At 34.0% G+C, this 22,487-nt stretch overlaps 3 protein-coding genes across 3 annotated transcripts; 1 reads left to right on the top strand and 2 right to left on the bottom strand.

Annotated features, from left to right (window-relative positions):
* Positions 1–148: 148 nt before the first annotated feature.
* LOC114196282 (uncharacterized protein At4g18257-like) lies at positions 149–2,565 on the top strand. The gene is made up of 3 exons (XM_028086878.2): positions 149–490; positions 586–921; positions 2,096–2,565. Exons 1-3 carry the CDS (start codon positions 210–212, stop codon positions 2,268–2,270), a joined length of 792 nt encoding a protein of 263 aa, XP_027942679.2. The 5' UTR covers positions 149–209; the 3' UTR covers positions 2,271–2,565.
* Positions 2,566–2,969: 404 nt separating this feature from the next.
* On the bottom strand, positions 2,970–5,602 carry LOC114162319 (pentatricopeptide repeat-containing protein At3g06430, chloroplastic-like). The gene is made up of 2 exons (XM_028046167.2): positions 5,187–5,602; positions 2,970–4,337 (listed from the first exon to the last, which is right to left on the bottom strand). Exons 1-2 carry the CDS (start codon positions 5,544–5,546, stop codon positions 3,195–3,197), a joined length of 1,503 nt encoding a protein of 500 aa, XP_027901968.1. The 5' UTR covers positions 5,547–5,602; the 3' UTR covers positions 2,970–3,194.
* A 2,111-nt stretch (positions 5,603–7,713) lies between these two features.
* LOC114164440 (squamosa promoter-binding-like protein 1) lies at positions 7,714–17,191 on the bottom strand. Its single transcript, XM_028049114.2, has 10 exons — positions 16,044–17,191; positions 15,599–15,783; positions 12,229–12,848; positions 11,640–11,714; positions 11,443–11,550; positions 11,230–11,344; positions 10,963–11,104; positions 9,760–9,907; positions 8,624–9,259; positions 7,714–8,535 (listed from the first exon to the last, which is right to left on the bottom strand). The coding sequence occupies exons 1-10, from the start codon at positions 16,622–16,624 to the stop codon at positions 8,083–8,085; spliced, it is 3,063 nt and encodes a 1,020-aa protein (XP_027904915.1). The 5' UTR covers positions 16,625–17,191; the 3' UTR covers positions 7,714–8,082.
* Positions 17,192–22,487: the final 5,296 nt, after the last annotated feature.

Raw genomic sequence — 22,487 nt, 5'->3', positions numbered from 1 at the left:
TACAATATTTTTTATATTAGTAGTTTACCATGTAGGAAATAATAAGAAAATTAAATGTAGAGTATATATACTTAAAATTATTAATATATAATTCTATTTAAATTGATAATTACTTTTGTTTGTTATTTATTATTATTACGTTTTCATCTAAATTGATAATCCGAAATAGAACAGAAACCCTAACGAGAAAAATTGTTTGCAGAAAAACCATGGCGGGTGAAGAGGGAGCTGGGAAGAAGAGGGTGGTGACGGAATCGCTGGGATGGCTAACGGAATCGACGATAATGCCGAAGAAGCACCGAGCCATAGCGGGCGTTGGCGCCTCCTCAATCGTTGAACTGAAGGCAGAACTTTACAAGTCTCAGGAAGATTCCAGAAAGTCACGGGAATTGTCAGGTCCTGATGTGGAGTATCAACGCGCCAAGAACAAAATCGCTCCCAAAGATCCCTTATCCGTCAAAAACCGTGGCGTCGATGCACGCGCTCACAAGTATCGTGTCATTACATTACTCTCTTTTCGTTTTTTGTTCTTGTTTATTCAGTGATTTGATGATGATTTGAAAATTGTGGTGATTTTGGTGTCAGGGACAAGCTGGAGTTGAAAGCAGTGCGTGATGGATCGGTGAGCTATGCGGCGCTGGAGAGGAAGGCTGAGCTGTATGAGAAGTTGGTGAAGGGAGAGTTGTCTGACGAGGAGGATCAAGAGAAGTATTGTGTGGACTTTTTTCGTAAGGGCGTTGAGCATGATGAGTTGCCACCGCCACCGCCGCCGCCACCGGGCCGCGATGTGTTGCTAGAAAATGATGATGGTGCTGTTGGGGATGATGATGGTGATGCTTCCTTGCAGTTTAACTTGAAGCCTGTTGGGCCTGGGCGAACGGTTGGAGCCTTTGACACTGCTGATTATAAGCGCAATATTAGGTATGGGGTTTATGTTTTTCTGCTGCATTATGTGATTTGATATCTTTGTTCTTAGATTAGGGGTTGGTTTGGACGAATTTCTTTATAAGCACTTCTACCTGAGAACAACAAGAAAGAAATGAGCTTTTCTGTCAGCTACAATTAGTTAAATGTACACGTTAAAAATAATAATTTCGAGAGGCTATATGAGAGAGCTTCTATAACAAGCTTGTTTTAACTTATGAACATTTCATTTTTTTTCTTAATTTTCTCTCTTAGAAAGCATGGTGTGTCAGTGAAATTTTCACTTTTTCATGTTTTGGATCCCTATTGTATGGTTCTAATGCTAAACCAAACACCCTATTTGCTGGTAGACTATGGGTTTGCCTTTTGGAGTTTCCTTTTCTGGAATTCTCACTTCCATCAAGACTAGAATAGGAAAACTATGGCAGCATTATAAGCAGGGTTTTAAATAATCTGCTATTGTGGCATACAAGAGCAGCAGCTGCTCCTCACAGGGTCTTCTGTAGGGGAGTGGTTTGGTGATGTGGCTTAGCAGATCAAATAACGATTTTGATAGCAACTATAGTGGCACTACCTGTTGACGCGGATGAACATACGCAATTAGGACCTTCTGGGGTGCTATTATTCAGATTTCAATGTCAAAAGATGAATTCTAAGCCGTAAATGATGAAGATGACTTGGATTTAGAATATAATAATTGATCATCGGTATTTACTTCCATGTTTTGTTCAACATGCATGACTTTTTTTGTCCATGATATAGTGGCGCATCCATGATATAGCCTCCAAAATCCAGTTTAACCCTGGAGCACCATTGTTTATTCATTTTTGGGGTAAGATATTCTACAAAAAAGTTATCATTGATTTGACTCTTGTTCCATCACACTCATTAAGACTTATTTTTCTCCATGTAGTGTTATAAAGTGTTAAGGTAGTGTAAGTATCAATTCTTCCTAGTTTGAGCCTGTTGAATAAATAGAGTACAAAGATGACTTCCGTTTGGTCTTTTTGAGATGAATAAGGTTATATACATTTTATTTTGTTTGAAATTTGAGGGCGAGGTTGGCTTCTGCTATGTTTTAATATTTTCATGATTTTTCTTGGTTAATTATCTCAATCAAATGGTGAGAGTCTTTGGTTAATCTAATCGTTGAATTGATCTTGGTTTGTAGGGAAGTTCATGAAGAAGTTAATCGAGCAAGAGAGAAGGCTTCTGAAATTAAACATAAAAGGCAGGAGCAGGTGGCTGCTCATCGTGAGAAACTTAAACAAGCCTATCTTCGAAAGAAGCTGGAACAACTCAAAGCCTCATCTGTTATATCCGGATCTGAAAATAAACAAACATGATGAATGCCCCAATATAACTTACGATGGCTAATGTTGGTGAAACAATGACTTCATTATGAAAAAGGCACGAGGAGTTGAAAGCTGACCAAAATGCTCATCATTGGTAAATTGGAGTGTATGCTATGGAAAACGGCCTCATAAGATGAAGGAGAAAGAAAATGAAATGAAAAGAAACATAATTTTTTCTCTTGTAAATGATGTAATTGGACCATAGCAGATTGCATGGAATACACCCTCGTACCTTGTGTAACCTTGAGAACTAACAACCACAGTAAATTACATATTCTTCACATTACTTTTGTTCTAATTCATCTATTCAGGAACTGAGCTAAAATATCAGTATGATATCTGATACGAGAGCTGCACTAATTACATATGTAGATCATATATCCAACAACCATTTACAATCGTAAAAACAAAATGCAAATAGCTAGTTACTGTAGTGAAGGGGGTGAAAACATTATTTTACTTATTTGATCCCGTACAAGTACAACCATCGTATCATTGATTTTTTTTTCCACTAAAGTTATTTGTATTTTTTATACCTACCTTGTTTTTATAAATATTTTTTCTTTATTATTTTATTTTAATTCTTCTAAAATGTTAGTTTTCTTATATTGTAATACTTATAATCCATGAATAGAAAACCTTTGAGTGATGTAATCGCTGTAAAAGGCCAGCTTTCAAAAGAAATTTCAATGCTACCAAAACATTATTGTCATTTTGAGATGCTCAAGAATCCATTGTATCTTTGAAGGACCATAAATCTGGCATCAAAACACAAAAATGATGCCAACAATATTTACTATAAACCTACACAAGTTAGGAAGTAGTTATCATTCACTGAAAAAAGAAGCAAAACTACCCAACTGCTTCTTCAAAAGAATGGAGGGGTGGCAGATGAATTAGCACTCTGATCGTTATTTAAACGGCATATGAATCAAAGATTGTCTCCTGAAGCTCATTCAACTTTTTCTCATCAGATATCATCATCTGTTTTTCTTGCTCCAAATAGAATATTTTATCATTCATATTTGCTTTTCTGTAAGCTTCAATCATGACAGAGTATGTAGTGTCATCTGGTTGACACTCTTTATCTTTCATACGCTTGAAAAATCTTTCCATTTCAATCAAAGAATCCTCCTTGGCACAGGCAGATATGACTGCATTGTAAAATGAAGTATTCATATGTATCTGAAGCTTCTCAGCCAAAACAACACTGCTCATTACTTTATAGAAGATTCCTGCCTTAGAATAGCCATTGATAAGGCAGCACAAAGTCTTGGTATCTGCTTTCAAACCCTCACCAACCATTTGATCAAATGCACGTTCCATGTTTGCAGCATCACCTACATCTGCAAACGCCTCAATCACAAAGTTGTAAGTTGAGGTTGTCCATGGACATTTTTCCTTGCGCATACACTGCATAACCGATGACATTTTCTCATACATTCTTTTTTTACTATAAGCTCCCATTAAAATATTGAAAGTGCTTCTTTGTGGTTGTATCCCAAAACTACAAAACTTCTCATACCATTTCTCCATCATATCAATCTCACCCTCATCACGAAAGACGCCGATGACCGCGTTCATTGTCCAAACATCAGGCTTGCAGGCAGTGCTCTCCATCATACTTGACACCATCTTCTCCATCTGATCAAACTTTCCAGCCTTACCATAACAACTCAGGAGGAGGTTCTGGGTGAGAGTGTTTGGCATGACAGACCTTTCAACCATTTTATCATACACCAATTCAACCATTTCAAACTTCAAAGCATCCACAAGAGCTTCCATCAAGGTACTGTAAGTTATGATATCAGGCTGGCAACTGGGGATGTTCATCATCTCATCAAGAATCGACAATGCCTCATCAACAAGATTATTTCGACAATAGGCTGCAATTAAGGCCGTGTAAAGTTCAGTACTTTCACAGCCATCTTCATGTATAGACTTAAAAAGGTCATTGGCACGATGGGGTTGGCCAGATTTTCCAAGCAACACAATGAGTCTCATGTAAGTATCTTCTCTGGGTTGGTAATAGGGTTGGCCTCTAAGCATGCCAAATAACTGTGCATTAAAAGTACTTAATGAGATTTGAGTACAAAACTCATGAGAAAAGAAGATAATCATATGTATTGAGTGTGTCAAACAATAGCAAATCACTATGTAAGACCAATTTTACAGATTCTCAAATCAACTACCTTAAAATTACATAACATCTGCAATAGCCTAGAGCGCGAACACTTCATTGAAACCTTTCATTTTTATGTGACTATGTCCTCTATTCACATCACATTATGTATATTTGTTTAAACTGTTTTAAGAAAAGAGTACTTTTTTTTAATAAAATAATCACTCATTAGTAATGTTTACATGTTTAGATATACTTATTTAAAGAAGCAGCAGAAGATAGAAGAAAGTTGAAACAACATGGAGTGTTGTTTTATGACATTTTTGGGACAAAAAAAGTACTCTTAAAAATTTGGTAATGGCAGTTTATCCTTCTTTCGGGTTACCTCCTCCTCCTCCTCTTCCCTTACTAATTTGTTTTTTAATTAAAAAATTGTTTTTGATTCATGTAAACAAACACATATCAGTTTCTTCTAGTACAATAGTCACTTAAATACAAATCATTGTATAATCACTTTCTTTGTTTATTTATCACATCAGCATTTCTCTCTCTATGTGTATAGGAGCAAAGGGTAGCCATGGATCACTTTTGAACTTTCAAAACAAGTATTGAAGGTAGTAGTGGCATACTAATGTAGCACCCCAATGAAATCAACATAAACCAAAACACCTTCAATTAATTGGACATAAGAATATAAAATTCCATGTATTGAATCAACAATCATAGTTTTTCAGCATAAAAAGAAAAGGATGGAGCTTTTGAAGAAAAAAGGGGTGATGACTGACCTCAAGGCTAATAGCCCAATCCTTCTTATGAATGTGATAGTTTAAGACTTCAGGGAGAGTGTGAACCCACACTTTATCACTCTTCCTTTTCTCCTTCTTTTTCTTCTTCTTCTTCTTGATGGGTGTCTCCCCCATACCTTCAAAAAACAGTGTTTGGGAAAATTCCTTATCTTTCGGGTTTCTGGTTTTGGTTGCTGGAGCTGGTTTTCGGGTAGAAGCGGCAGAGACACTGGTTTTTGACGGAGCAGAAACTGAGAAGCGGGTGACCCGAAAAATCGGATCTTGGGTTGTGGGAAATTTGGTATGGGGAATGGGAGAAGGAAGAAAGGAAGAAGAAAGACACAGAGACATTGAAACCATGGAAAGGAAACAGAGACAGATAACTTTGTTTCTTTGAACTTTGAACTTTGTGAGATCTTTCGTAATTCATATAATTTTTTAATTTTTATATTTTTAACAATAATGTAATGTTTTTTATCTATTTGTAATTTAATGTAATCTTATATTTTCTAAAAAGGTTAAATGTGCTATCTTAACATTGTTATATTATAATGACTAATGAAAGTCACATTTCAAGGTTATGTAGACTAGATATTTAATATAGCTGAGGTTTATCAAAGTGGAAAAAAAAAAACTCCCCAAAGACTATTTTTCCAAAACATACTTTCATCCCAAAATCAAGAACATGGACCATTAATTAAGAGGAAAAAAAAATCGACATTTGCTTTGGTTTGAGAGGTAAAGAAGAAAACACCACATAAAAAAATCCAGAAGTTAGAATGAAAGCTCTCATTTTTACAACTAATCAGTTTAGTAACAAATTTAGGATAAACAAAATATATCTTTGGTCACATATGGTTAAGGACTAATTTAATCATAAAAAAAATTAAGGATGTTTTCAATTATTTCTTGTTTTACATGACTTTTATAAAATATAGGAATTAAATATTTTATAATTTAATTTATGACATGATTTCTTATAATTGTTTGCAGAAAATAAATATTTAACTGTTTTTTTTTTACTATTCAGGGTTAAATATGTTTTTGGCCCCTTAATTTTAAGTGAATTTTAAAATTAGTTCGAAATACGTGAATTTAGTCATTTTAATCAAATTTATTTAAATTTATTTGACATCTCAAACACATTTCACAATAGTATTTAACTTAATATTAAAGAAAAATGTGTCGAACATTATAAACAACTCAAATACAATCCTGAAATGCGTAAGAAGCATCAAATAAACATAACAAAATTTGATTAAAAAGACTAAATTCATGTATTTTGAAAGATGAAGGACTAAATTGATCCAAAGTTTCGAAATAGACTAATTTCAAAATTCAATTGAGGGACAAAAAACATATTTAACCCTTATTATTTACTATGTAATTATAATAATTTCATAATTTTTAAGAAGTTAATATAAATTTATATTGAAATTTTAATTTTTTTAATGTTATAAGATGATTTTATTATTATAAATATGTGAATATTAAATAATATTTAATAATTCAAAAATATTAGTCGTTTGATACCTTTTTAGTTAACAATATTTTTTTCAATCAAAATTTATAAGATATTTTTTTAAATGACTGTTTTTAATTATCCATATTTATTAATATTTTTTTCAATTAATGTTGGTCATAATTGTTTTAACTAATATAAATCAAGATTAATTCTTAATTTCATGAGTGTTAACGAGAATTGACTCAACTCACACGAATTGATATTACGAATTTGATTAAAAATAAGTGAGTTAAACTTATTTATTTTATTTTATGGTGAACTAAAATTTTTATAATCAGATTTAACTTACCATAAGTTACTAAATTAAGTGAGTTAGCTCATTCACTTGTATACGAACCGGAAAGAAAATATTTGTTTTGATATTATGGAACCTTAAATAGGAGAGGCGACAGAATATGTATATTGATCAAGATTTTCTTACCAACTTGATACAGAAAATATATTGAGTGACATTAATTAAAGCATTAAGATTGGTCAAAATTTTCCTCATTCAAAATTTTCATAAATCTTCCTTGAAACTATGTTCCTTTGCTTCTTTCAGTTCAAATTCTATCATGACCATATCTCTTTGCTACCTTTTCAAGCTCTTCCCAGATATCACTTTATTTTATCAGTCTTTATAAAACTGAGTTGAATAGTCAAGCTCTCTCCAACACCACTTTACATTATTGTATTTTATTACAAAGTTTGATAAAATATAATTTGAACATAAGAGATTGAAATTATAATCTCTCATTGTAAGAAGTCAATAAGCTCTAGTAGAAAGGACTAGTTCTCCACAACTTGACGTACCAAAGTTTGAATTTTCACTAAAAGAATTTGTCAACATTTAATGGTACCTAAAGTAAGATCACCTTCACAAGAAAATATTAAAAATGAGAAAGAAATCAAATTCAAAGTATTCAAGACAGAGTTAAATAATTCAATGGTAGAAAACAACAGGGATACACAAGGACAACAAAATTCTATCTGGAGTAGCCTGCAAGTTGCATAATTCTCTGGTAACAAGTAAACTAAATCTAGTTGCTTATATGATTTTCATAATATCATCATGAATCAATCAAGATAACATCAAAGGGTACTTACCTGTAGTAAAACTTGTATAATTATTGATTGATACAAGTACCCTCCTAAATTCCCGCGAACTTACCCTATTAATCTTTGCATATACATGAACTAATAACACCATCTACCTAACATTAGATAGCACAGTGAACATTTTGTGCTGAACATCTGAAGTGAAGGTAAACCTTCCCTACACATTTTGATGACAGCAACTATCACAGATGTATATACTCAGAACTAACACTTTCACACTTCAAAAAACAGAAGTCCAGGCCTACAGAAAAGAATATCTAATATACAACAACGTTACATGGATCCATATTCCAATGATTCCCAGCTGAATGGCTGGAACACATAATAGACTTTGGGTGAGCTTTTGAAGAGCAAAGCCACACAGACACACACTGCTGCAATGGCAACCATTGACAGCATTGCTGGCCTATAAACCAGTGCACTTCTCATACCACCGTATGCCAGCTTGTGCTGGCATACCCCACAATGTCGCGGCATTGCTGTTGTTTCAATCTTCTCAGTTTGCAAACTTGAAACTTTTGATGACCTATGGCCATCTGATTGTTTCTGCTTTATGTTACTATCTACAAGAGTGGCAGGGATATTAAGCACATGTTCACTTTTGCATGTGTTGCTTATTTTCCTCTGGACAAGTTGAATGTAGGAGTAGTAGCCCCTCAGTGATGCATGGTCATAAGGGGTCAAACCTGTAGTGTCCTTAGCACTTTTCCATGCCTCAATTCCCACCTGAACATGGAAAACAAAGGAGTTTGTAATACCTGGAGTTTGTATACAAATGAAGATGTATGATGCATACAGAAGAAAAAGGAATTACCAGTGCTGGATCATCAGTTAATGCATCCAATACATTATCCAAACCATGGATACTTGCTGCAACATGAAGGGGAGTCAACCCAGCAGGCCCAACAGAATCAGGTCTGAATATGAATCTGTTAGGGGACTTGTTGACTTGCTTCTCCTTACTGTCTCCAACATCTGAAGCATTACTTGGCACAAATTTTAGCAAAAGTTCCACCATAGGCCTGCAATTTCTTTTTACAGCTTTGTGCAGAAGATCCATCTCTAACAATGCTAACTCAACTGAGGTATGCTCTCCTATATCAACAGTGCCCTCAAAGATAATGTTCAAGAGCTTTTTCATCACAGCACACCAGTCATGGTCCATAGAGAAGCCAACAAGCCACATGAACCGATTAAAATGGAAGCAATCTTGTAGAGGTGCCACAGGGCCCAGCCTAACTTTCACACGGTTTCTGTGAAGGAGCCAACCCATTTCTTGTACGAAATACAATGCTTGAGTCTTTTCTTCCATTAGTTTAGTTTTCATTTGGATGTCATCAGCAGTCTCAGCTGCCTCAATGACATTCTCCAGGTTACATATCTCTGAACAAATTTCTTGCTCTGCAACTATGAATGGAAACGAACAGCTGCTAAGACCATTATCTTCCACCTGAGTAAACATTATCATATCAGGTATGAAAAATATAGTTTTAAAGACTAGAGAAAGCGAAATCCTATTGGTGCAGAATATCTTTTATCTGAATCTAACACTTGAGAATTCTCTGCTTCAACAGCAGAAGCTATCTGTCCGCATTTTTTTCATGGAGAGTGCTTCAACACTTGACTTACATAACTAGTTTTGCCAAGGGAAAAGCCACATAATTGCATATTAAATCAATGTCTGAAGACAGGAAAAAGGGGAACGGGTGATGTCAAAACTAGGACTCACTCTCATTTATTGAATGGTTTTCAATGGTTCGAAAGAACCTAAAACTATAAAGGACCTGCAAAGTATATTAAAGCTAAAGTCACCAAATGGCAGGCATCATCTAATTCTAAGCTGCAAAAGTTCACATTGAAAAAAGCAAAAATTACTTCATAAACTTTGCTGAAGGCCAGTGAAAAAAGAATATTTTTTCTAAAACATGAAAAATTGTAAGAGTACACCACCTCAATAAACCCTCTTCCAGTCACATTCGGTATACGACAAGAGAAGCTCAGATGCTGAAGCTCATTATGTCCAATGGCAGCATCAGCATCAACCAAATCATAACAACTATCTTGTACCAGATACTTCCCTTCAAGTGCACAGAGCAACCTGAAATCAAGAGGAATGGATTAGCTTCAGCTCCAATTGCAGCAAACAAAATCCAGACCACAGATCTCCCTTCCTTCACAAATCTATCTATATTGGATGTACGTAACTATCAAAAGCAATCATTTACAAGATGTTATTTAGAAGAATAAACATGTCAAATAAATTGTGGAATAAAATCATACATTATTCAAATACGAAACAATGTGTCAGTATTATTATGTTATAAAAATTAATTAGGGGAAATGATTAGAAAAAATCATTTCAATTACAGACATGATTTTAACTGTCAACAATAATTAACTGTGCCAAAAAGATGAAAATGTTTATTTGATATTTAGATAAGATATAATTAATCTAATCTAATCCATAAATCTTTTATACTGTAAATTTGGAGAGAGAGAGAGAGAAATATTTTTAATTATAAGTATGTCTGTATCTTCCTTTTCTTGGAATAATATCTTCTTCATTAAATTTTGCAAAAAATATAATTCAAAATCCTTTATATTTTAGTTATTTTTAATTTAATAGGACCATACAACGCACAAGTGGTATACTATAATACTAGTAAGGAAAAACTATACCCTAGATATTTAAGCAGTGTATCTCTCTCATCCATTTTTGAAACAAGTTCAGGGCCTGGAAAAGTATTATTGCATAGCGTTAACCATATGAAGTTGTACTTTCTTTGAAAATCCTATCATATCATATTGCCCTATGTCTAAGAGATATGAAGTATCTCCAACAAGCAACAAAATCATTATATATTTTGTTTTTCCCTATTTTCTTCCAGTGAGTTAGTGTGCCCTGCAGTATAATAACTGAAATAAGTCTGCTGTTATCAATGGCAGATGGTGGAATATGGTGGAGGCAAAAATTCCACTATATAAACACACCATAGCAGCCTACGCCACCACCATAATAGACCTCCCTCAACAAATTGTCTATGGCAGTTGGGGAAAATTCCACCACGTCATTCTGGCATGGCCACACCATTTAACAACATTATTTAAGTCTCAACTGAACAAATTTGATTCATCAGGCACACAGAGATTTACCTGGTGTTAGACAACAAAAGGTTGAATCCTTTCACAATAAATTGAACACAAGAACTTGAAGAAACAGCAAGTGGTTTGACACAAAAAATCTGACAATTCTGTGGACTTTTGAATCGCAATGGTACATCTAAGACCACCTGACCTGCAGGACAGATTTACAACATAAAAATTGTAGTCACATATGTAAGATGAGATACGATTCTGGTGATAATTGATATACAATCATATGAGAATAATGAAGACAACACACAGTGAGAGAGAACAAACCATTATACAGAAAAGCTACCGAGTGCTGCACTCTTGTATATATCCATCCTGATCTCCAAAAAGAATCATTCGGCACAGCAAGTTTTCTCAAGCTGGATCCTAGATTATAGCATAGCTGCATTGTGAAATAATAACAAATAAACATTTAGATATTTTATGATTGTTCCCACGGTTCCAGTGGCAACTAATATATGATTTTATATCAAATTATACCTCTTCCCAAGCAGAATTTTCTAGACGGAGATATACAGTTAATATGATACAGCCAGGCCTTATATAGCTCTCTATCTCGGTGGGACTGTGGGATAACCAGTTAAGGATCTGACACTCAAAGAAAAGCATAAATTAAGCATACAAAAAGACAGTGCGGTGAAATTGTTTATAGCAATTTCAAGGCAAAGATAAAGTACCTGTGATCGGAGAGCATGGGGAAAATCATTTGGAGCCTTGCCAAATAGTTTGAAAACAATTCGATCTGTGCGACTCTGAAAACAGAAAATATAAATAAAATAAAATACCAACAAACACAATCTTGACAGCCACTAGAAAGCAAAGTTTATACTTAAAAAGGTCAAGTTAAACTGGGGTGGAGGAGGAACACTATCTATATAGTACACCATGACTTATATGAACATTGAGTGAATACATTACTTTATCACTTAGTAAGAAATAAATCAATCATAATATATATTATACAAAAGTTGACAAATGTAAAACCATAACTTCAAAAAATTTACATAAGATAACCAATTCCACAGATTTGCAGTGGTTGAGAAATCTACATGAATGTTTGGTTAGCTGATAAACAAATTGACACTAAAAGACTAAAATGAATCATAAGATCGTTTCCCAAATAAACTAAAATACCCATCCAAGCACGCGTTATAGTCTACATGATAAATTGGCTTACCTTACCTCTTCTTTGATACAAAAGAAATAGGAACATTATCACAATATAGAGTTACAAGGAAATGAATTACAATCACTATAATAGTATACCTGAGCTTCTCCACTAGAACTAGATGGTGACTGTGTAGAGGTTGAATCTGAGTTTCTACTTGTCTGTGGTGGACTTGACTTGAGAGAGTCACAATGGACCCATAAAGGATTATCAAGGGACCCATTCCCTGAAGGCAAAGGAGGACGAGAATTTCTTGTGTTCTCGACATAATCCTGTACATCATCATATGCACTATTCAGGTCAATATTACTTAACCCAATTCTTCCAGCCATAGTCTCAGCTGAGACTGAATGGGGTGGAAGACAATCCCGTGACAGAAGTACATTTGACGACTGTGGTAATGAAGGAGATTTTGAACTTCCTACTCCATCTCTGCCTGAAGATATAAATCCTTTAGGCATAGGCTCTGGAGGGTCCTGACTGATTACACCATTATCCATCTTGGTAGAAGTATCAACAGGTCTGGACGTTTCAGGACCATTAGAATTTGTGTTAGGAACATTCTGTGCAGTTCCAGATGTTCCAGCTTTTAACAAATCTTGAGATCCCTCCAATAAAGACACTATATTTCTTCCATTAATTGTTCCAGCCAGACTTGCCAGGTTTCTCAGCAGATGAGATAGAACATCCTGGCTTGTCATATTATCTGAGCCATTTGCTGCAATTATATCGAGTCAAATAAGTATATGCCAATAATGAAATCCAACGTAGCATAGATAATTAGAATAGGCTCAACACGAAACTTCATCTTTTCAAAGAAATATTTCAGCACAACACACACTCTCTAGAAGGCTAAACCTTCCAACTTTCTAATGATCCAGTATTCATGTGCCCAAAACATGGAAGGCAAACCATTGATAAATGAAATGATAATGCCAGTACAGTGAATCATTATTCTAATGATCAATCCAGGCAGACTAATTTTCATTACCAAATTATTTTCCCATCGTTTTGGCAATGGAAAATCTACAGCAGAGAAAAGGAGTCAAGCTAAACTGTACAAGAAAACCACTTATATTTCGAGTAGAGTTCTTTGGGTGAAGAAAGCCTTCATCCGAAAAAAACAGACTCGAAAAATCATCATGGCAACTAAGCAAGTTCTTCATTTAAATAACCCCTGTTAGCATCATTAAATTGTCACAACAATTAAGTCACGCATTATATTCATAACACAAGATAACACATCCCGAATCATCCCTATTATCATTATCAATTCAGCACTAAATTACCCTTAAGACTTTACTAATTCACCTTCAATTCATGAATGTTAGGCATCTAACTCACTAGTCAAAATAATGCTATTGCAACTACCATCATTGATCATTGTTAAATAACTGTTATGGCACCGTCATAACACTATAACATGCCACTTATGCATCACTTTGCCATTTGTCATCCATTATTTTCTTTTCTTTGGACCTCTATGTTCTTCTGAATTTCTTTTAATTTATAGATATTAATTAGATATTAATATTGTTAAAGACATTATTTCATTATGTTAGAAATATGATTTGATAGGGAAACATGCTCCCAAATATTTCCCATTATTAGATATTAATTTTATCCTTTAGTAGTGTATCTCTTCTTCATTATAAATAAGAATACTCATGTAAGTACACAACACGGGGACTGAATATATTCGTTCTTGGTTTCTCTCTGCTCAACATGGTACCAAACGGTACTATCCCCAGTGACCTATTTTGTCACTAATCCTTTCAACATATATATTGCAACCATAGGCTGTCATCCGCTATTGATAACCTTGATTACTACTAAGTCCAGAGATTCAAGCTCAGAGAGCCAATGCTGGAAAAAAAATGAAAGCATATCATATCAAACAATAGAAGGAACTTCATAAACACCAAGCATGATGTTAAATTTCTCTGATTTTTTTTAGAAATACTGCTTTAATATTCCAGTTAACAGAATTAGGAAAACAATCAATGAGACAACCGATCTAAAGAATCCCATTGGTGCTTAAAATTAAAGCTGGACCACTTTTAAACTTCATGTTTGTTACGCATTTCAGTTTTAGAATTAGAGCTAATTCTGAATGATGATCTCTAGGGAATAAAAACTATCTACAGCCCTTCTCAACTCTGAACCTAAACAGCAACTTTATTTCCAAGAAACAAGAATAAGTGAAAAGCATTCGACATCACACATATGTATTGTATAACACCTCCAGCCACCTAAGTTAATACTTCAACAACCATCACCTGAACAGATCGCCACTGCTACTTGGATACCTGCACTGCTGCTATCCTATCTACTTCACCATATTATTAATTAATTTAAAATTGATTTTACAGCATAATTCATATATCAAATAAGAAAACTAGAGCTGAACTAAGACTAAGCTTTGGCACTATAGCAAGGTTACTACTGTGTGACTTGGTGGGTATGGGTTCAGTCACCAAAATGACCTTGCCACTCATGAGAGCAAGGCCGCATACATTTGACCTTGCCCAAACCCCAAAATAGGGCCTAACGTACTAGGCAACTCAACTCATTGTTCAGTAAAAATTATAATTCCAAACATCAATAGTAATTTGGTTGTGCAAATGAACCCTAAAGCATTTACCATTGATTTGCAATGAGATTTAACTAAACATAAAAAGTTATGTCAATAGGGTGGACTTTGCCCTTTTATGACGATTACATGGACTAACCACAGTAGTCAGTAGATACATAAAATGATGCACAAGAGATTATCTTTATGCAAGCAAAGGACTGCCCTTTAATTTTACTGTTAAGAACAAGTCATTCTACTCATCATCTAAGAGAAAATATCACCCAAACAAATGAAAAGGAGAAGTTTCCACAAATATATATCTTGAAAAATAATCCTAGGATAGGAATCAAGTGTGAACATCTGAACTCTCAATAACATAATTTATGTAAATGCTCATTGTAATGTATCCGCTTTGCTATGCCAAAGAGCATTAAAATTTCATTTGTGAATTGTGATCTTAAACCTCTTAAAATCGCATAGGACACCTTGCAATATTTCGAGATAATTATCCACCCAAAAGTGCAAGAAGGTTAGTTGTTTTGACTTTCAATTCCCATCAAACTTGGAAGTTCGAAATTGTAAGCTATATATAAAGGTGCCATTTCTTGAAGATAATAATTAGTTATTTCATTTTACCTCTTCAAAATAATTATTCATGGTACAATAGTTTCGGCATTAAAGCATAAATCACAAGTTCAAAGATATCAATTATCGCCTCCCGGCAAGGTATCATCTGCATAAGCTTCCACCTTTTTTGAAAAAAATTATGATGATCAGACTTTGTCCCATGCAGAGGATACACAGACCAAGCAAAACAATAAGCGGCCAAAATACATAAATTATGGTCGGGAAGAATGACAAGTAGATAAATTTCTAAACACACAGAAACTCACAGTGCATATTGGACAGTATCCTTAGCAGACTCATTAACAGATAGCTACTGCCCTTTTCTTCATTCACAGAGCCGTCATTAACTACACTAGCATCAGGATGCGTTTTCCTCCTCCTCTTATTGTGGCCTGCCAGACGCCTTCGACAACTTCTCTTCCCTTCATCAAATTCTTGAAGAACATGAAACCTGCCATGATTCTAACAAATTGTATCAACTGGGGTGCTAAAGAAAAGGTTCAGGAAACTACAAAATGCAAATACAGCAGGTTTCAAACAATCAACTGCAAGTGACAGGAGAGCTAATAGGGTTAAAAAATTTACCCCACACAGACCCGGATAATTAATTATCTTTCTCTTTAAAATGTGTCCCAAAAAGTTGATGTGATGATCAAAACAATAACATGAAAGGAGCTCCCTCATAAACTATCATTTCATAACCTAACTGACCTGCTACACTGTTGACAGAATCTCTGCATAACATTTCCAACTAGTGCCTTGCTTGCCTTAGAATGCATATCACAAACTTTGTGGCGGCGGTGATAATCCTTCGCATTACTAAGATCAGCCCTACAATCTTCCACCTGACAAACAGCCCTGTTCAAAGTACTCCCAGTTATCTTTGTCTTCTTTCCACTTTTTTCCTCCCCTTCTATGATAGGGTATACTTGGACCCCAAGGTTCAAATTAAGAGAACCAGCTCCATCATTCATCTCCACCCCACCTTCATCAGCAACACCTCTCCTCCTCTTCTCCAATTCTCTCCTTCCTTCCGCAAGGTTAACATCATCATATGCAGAAGACAAACTGTTAGAAGCATCACCAGTTGCAAGAATTTCAGGATCAGCAGGAAACAGCTGACGACTCCTACAATCTGACGGCACTGAATTCAGTTGCGTAGCAGTGAAAAGATCCCCATCCCACTTCCAATCATTCAAATCCCACTCCAAACTTCTCTTCCCAACACTCTTCATCTCTGGCACCACAGGTCCATACAAATACTGATTTTTCCCTTCTAATTGAGCCTCCATGAATCCAAACACCCCAGGACAAAAAAAAAATCAACAAATCCCAAACACCCAGATTCCAAGTCCACCAGAACACAACCACCCAATTGAATAAATTACAGCATAACCACCAAGACTTCAAACCCTACCTCAAAAAACACAAATTTCAACCACCCAGAAGACCAAAATAAGGAACAAGAAACCCCAAAAGCAAGCCCAGCTCACATGGATCCGAACAACAGCTACATACCCAAAACCAGCAAAGATGCCAGAATCAGCCCTTGAACTATGGGGAAGTAACCCATAATTGAAAAATCGAAACTTGCAGCATGATTTCACGTGGGCCAATAGCTCAATGTCAAAGGATTTGAAGGGTGGGAGAAATTGGCATAAAAAGTGAAGAGAAATTGAAAGGGAGAGAAAAGACGCAAAATAGGAAGTGGAGAGAGATGGAGAGAAAGAAGAATATAGGAGGTGGCCACAGAAAGCATGCGTCAAACAGAGGGAAATTAGGAAAAGGTTAGGAAGGAATGTGATGAAAATGCTGTTTCTGTGCTCAGACAGTGCTTCTTTCTCTCTCTTAATTTGTGTGTGATGCCATGGTAAAGGAATCTTAGAGGTTATAAATTCACTTTTTCTCTGGTAAAACTGAAATCAAGAAATGGTCAAAAAAAGTACCAAACAAAATCTACATTCAGACACTGCCTGGGGATGCTATCTACTCACTACTTACTATGTTCCTTCATACGTTCCCACCACACCACTAATTGATAATTAATTCCTAATTATAAAGTTATTTAATTAATTAATGTAGTTAAAAGTGATGAAAATATTTAATAATTATTGGTGGAAGTTCCCAATATATCTATTTGCAAAATATGTATATATATACTCCTTTGTCCATGTTTATAATACTATTTGAACTCATTTACACTAATTCTATTTGTTAAATTAGGTTGAAAAAATAATAATAATCATGCGATATAACAATGTTATTTCCATTTTGTTACAATTTGAATCTTCCATTACTGTCAACTTGCTCTGTATTGGAATGTGAATGGCATTGGATTGTTTTAAGAGTCTTCATTTTTCTTATTATCAAATAAAATAATATTGAAAAGGTTCAAACTTTTATCGACAGAAAGGGACATTAATTATATGTTTTCCTTTAACTAAAATAGTTTAAAAGCTACACATAATCTACCTAACATAGTTACTTGATAGTAAATTATCCATAAAAAAATATTAATTAATTACGTAAACTTAAATAAAGATGAAGGTTTTACAAAACCATGATGGAAAACAATTACTGAAGATTAAAAACAAAAATATAGAAATTTAGTAGAGATCAAAAGAAGAATACATGTATCAATCTTAATGAAAATATACAAAAAAACAAAAATAAAATTTTAATGATCGCCATATAGAAAAAAAAAAGTATGTCCGATATCACATACAAAATTTGAAAATTTGTAAGGGTTCATACGTTATTTAAGCCTATGTTTTTTAATAAAATAAACCAATTAATTAATAATATTTCAGTAAAAGTAATTAATGCATATTCAATTGCAAGAATATCTTATAAAAAATAACAAATTCTCTTTGAAAACGATCTTATAAAGTAGAAATATATAAATTTCCAAAATTCTTATGTTTTATGTTAAAATTTGTGAAGCTATTACTTTAAAAGAATCTAAATGGTGCAATGACCTAGCTAAATAAATTCGTGAATTCAATGATTGAACGATAAAAGAATAGTCAAACACAATTAATTAATTATATGAGTTCCTTCAATTTCTTTTTACTTTTTTAGCTCATATGACTTTTTTATTTAATTGTATGGGAATTGTTAAAGAAGAGTAAATAATAATAATAATAATAGTTATAATAACAATAATAATAATAATACTGTGTAATTCATATCAATAATTTGAAATTTGTATATATTCATTCATGCATTAATTTAAATTCTTTCAGGTTAATTATAATATTAGTTTCTATATTTTGTAAAATTCTTAATATGGATCGTTAAATTTCTTTTTCTACTATGAAATTTGTAACACCCCATATAATTAATAATGTTAATTAAAGGAATATCACGCGAAATAGTATTAGAATACTTCTCACGATTATCCAAGAGAAATCCGAATAAAAAGACACACCACGATGCCATAACAAAGTATAAAATATAAAACAACAACATTTAACATTTTAGCCTAAAGACCAGTAGTACACGGGCCATAGCCCTAAAGGAAAGTCCAAATAAACTTAATTTCAGTCCATGTGACTAAGCAGCGGAACCTCCATCACCCTGATGATTGCGGGGAGTTCTCACCTCTATTCACATCAACAAATTGATGATCATTGCAAAAGAAAAGACCACACCACAGAACATACAACAAACAAACAGTAGGGTAAGCTAGAGCCAAAAGTAGTTTTATCATCCAACCAGATATAATTACATAGTCAAATATACACACGTCATCCAAGCATGTTATGACTTTCAAATCAATACACTAAGACTCGACTCGACTCATCCAAATATGTATAATTAGGTCGGATTCAGCGGATGCTTGCACTTGTGGTGGATATCTCTGCTCACCCCCGAGCTAAGTGTTACAAGTGTTACAATATTTCCAATCCCCCACACATAAGGTTAACCCTTAATGAGTTTCAGGCTTCCTACTACTCTCACAACAAGAGTCAGTCCGCTCTAAGTGAGACTAACTGACTCTTTAGAGTGTCAAGATGCAACCTTACCTTGAATCCTTACCCAATTATATAGATGGGGCACCACCATGAATCCCCACTAACAGGGGTCATGGAATTACGTCCCGACCACTGAAGCACGACCTCGAAATCTCACATAGAGATTTCAAGAGATTACCTACTAACACATACCAAATATATTCAAACAACCAAATAACATCATCAATCATGCATTCAAACCTCATGTCAACATTTATAACCACTTCCCATTCGTATTCCATGTTGAACCCATACCATCTCATTCTTCCAATTTCATGAATATAGAATTTCATCTCATACCAATATCATTGCCATTTTAATATCATCCATCTCATTCACTTTACATACTAAGGTCACACCAATATATCAATTCAATTCGTAATTACATATATTCCATGCCATTTCTAATACTTCATACTTAAAATATATCAATCAATCAACCAAACAATTTATAGCACCCAAGTGAAGAAAACAACGAGGCCTACAACGCATCTCGCTCAAGCCAAAAGCTCTCGCTCAGGCGAGAGGAGTCCCCTCGCTTAAGCGACAGGCTCTCGCTTAGGCGAGATCGTGACAGGCTCTTGCTTAGGCGAGATCGCGACAAAGGCCCTGGGAGGTTTTTCGCGCACTCGCTTAGGCGAGCCCTCCCTCGTCTGAGCGAGCCCACTCCTCGCATAGGCTGCAACTGCAGCGACACACCTCGAGCTCCCACGCGTTCTCGCTTAGGCGAGCATCTCTCGCCTGAGCAAGATAGCACCTCGCTCAAAACTAAGACCCTCCGCTTGAGCGAGAGCTCGAGCGCGAGCTAGGGTTTGTTTTTTGCAAGTCTCGCCTAGGCAAGACAGGGTCGCTTGGATGAGAACAATAGGTCTCGCCACTGTTTTCCCGGTAGCAACCACATATTCACACACAGACGACTACACAAGCATCTCACAGTTCAACCACCATATAGCAGTTATGAATCATGATCCAAAGACAAGGAACAACCAAAAATTGAGGTAAAACAATTAAGTCATAACTTCCCTTACCTGGAAAGAGCTACTAAGGGAGATTTTGGACACGAACAAAGGTGCACCACAATTCCTAAGGCAGTTCAGTAAGCTGAAGATGAAGACAGTGGAGCAAGGACAAATTACTACGATTATCCCTAGTCGAGAAAACACAAGTTCAACTGACAAACGAAGTGTATGGATAGAAACAACTTATGGGAGTGTAACGTGCTGGAACTTGTTTGATCAAGAGCTGGGACCAAAACCCTAGCAGAGCTTCCCATTGCGAAAGGGAGAGTTTGACGGCTGTGTTTTTGGCAAAGTGAGAGGAATGGAAGGATTATAACAAACTTAGGGTCTGTTTTTCCTTTGGACCAACCCTTAGGCCCAATAGTTTGGGACAACCTTTAAAATAAAAGGCAGAAAAATAAAATGGACCTTACAAAATTATTTAATATTTAATTATTTATAATTTTGGACCATAAAATTCTTTTTTTTTATAATTTTGATTCTTTAATTTTTAAATATTTATAACTTTATTTTTAAAAATATACTGAATTGTTATTATATTACATTTAGTAACAAGTCCATGCTCTCGCTCTCATTTTGAATTATCTGAACAAATAAGTATGATGTATCTTTTCCTTTCCATTTTATCTCTCCTTTTTTAGATACATAGTTGTACCAGTATATACTAAAAAATAGTTTTTTATTTATTTTATTTTTACATTTTATATATTTTTAAATTTAATTATACATCTTATCATTTAGCTGCCATTATTTTAGGAATCTTACCATTCTAGTTTGTTTGATACATGTTTCTGGCAAGTTTCAATTTTTATGCATTTTTCTAGTCAATTTAAAAAAAATGTGAAAATTAACTTAGACGATAAAATAATAATAACAATAATCAAATGATCAAATATATAATTAACTCTAAATTTTAGTTATTGTTCAAAAATATCCTTATAGTAGTATACGCAAAACTTGTAATATATATTATACATAGTTTTTGTGCCAGAAATGATTAACTCCTAGGAGCAATGTTTTCCTTTGACACTTTTTGAGAATAATAAAAGAAAAAAATATTGATTTTTTAGTGACAGTTCATTTTGTTCTCTGACAAATGAATGCATGGTCTTTCTCTGCTATTCCTGAATGTGTCTGCTACTATTCACAGTGAATCAATATTCAGTGCAAACTCAACATCTCACGTGAAAATTGTCATTACAACAAACAGTTTCCATGCAAAAGCATTTGTTCCTCTAATATTCTATCATCCAAAAACTATACATATAAATTGATGTAAGAATAGTTTCCATGAATCTAGGTCTTGCTGTCCACTCCTTGAAAGTGCAGGCCAATTTTTATTCCTCAAAGCCTCATCTCAAATATTGGAATTAACATTTTCTTAATCGTTATCTTCAAGTTCGAAAAGACAATGATTTCAATTTTGATAAGCTTTTATTAAAACTTTAATTCAAAATAAAAATTTGTTTGTTGAGTAAGATTTGTATTAATTTTTAAATATATTGTAAATGTGTTTTATTTGAAGTGATAAGGTGGTTTAGTGGTTAAACGGAAGAAAAAAAAGATAATCAAATAGTTGTGGTACGATAAGTTCAACTAGTTGCATATATTTATATATTATAAATCGATCTTATATCTAATTAATATGTAATTTCTAATATTTTAAGATAATTCAAGTTTTGTAAAGACAAAGATACCGGTTTAGCTGTGTTATAAAATAATTTTTTGGGTTTAGAAGGAAAGGTGAGAGAAGTTGTGTATTTAACTCTATTCATTAACAAAAACTAGCAACTAACATATATTTTGAAAGTGAAACTAAACATTTACTAAAAAAACTCATATTTCCTGTTAATTTTGTTTTGAAATTTTTTTCGTAAAAAATATTTACAAATTTTGTTGTGAAAAAAAATTTGCAAGAAATTGCTACTAATTTTCTTGCAAAATATTTTGTATAAAACACTTTTCGCAACAAATTTTGTAGAAAATACTTGCAAATTTTATAATTTTGTAAAAAATAATTATTCATGAAGGAATTATCTGTCAATTAAAATTTTTTTAAAAAAATGGCAGAAAAAAGTTTTTTCTTACAATTTCTTTAACAAATTTACAAGAAAAATATA

This window comes from Vigna unguiculata, chromosome 9 (genome assembly GCF_037176805.1).
Source record: "Vigna unguiculata cultivar grain cowpea cultivar isolate G323 ecotype 2 chromosome 9, ASM3717680v1, whole genome shotgun sequence".
In the NCBI taxonomy this organism is placed as follows: domain Eukaryota; kingdom Viridiplantae; phylum Streptophyta; class Magnoliopsida; order Fabales; family Fabaceae; genus Vigna; species Vigna unguiculata.
This window is presented reverse-complemented; position numbering and strand designations above follow the sequence as displayed.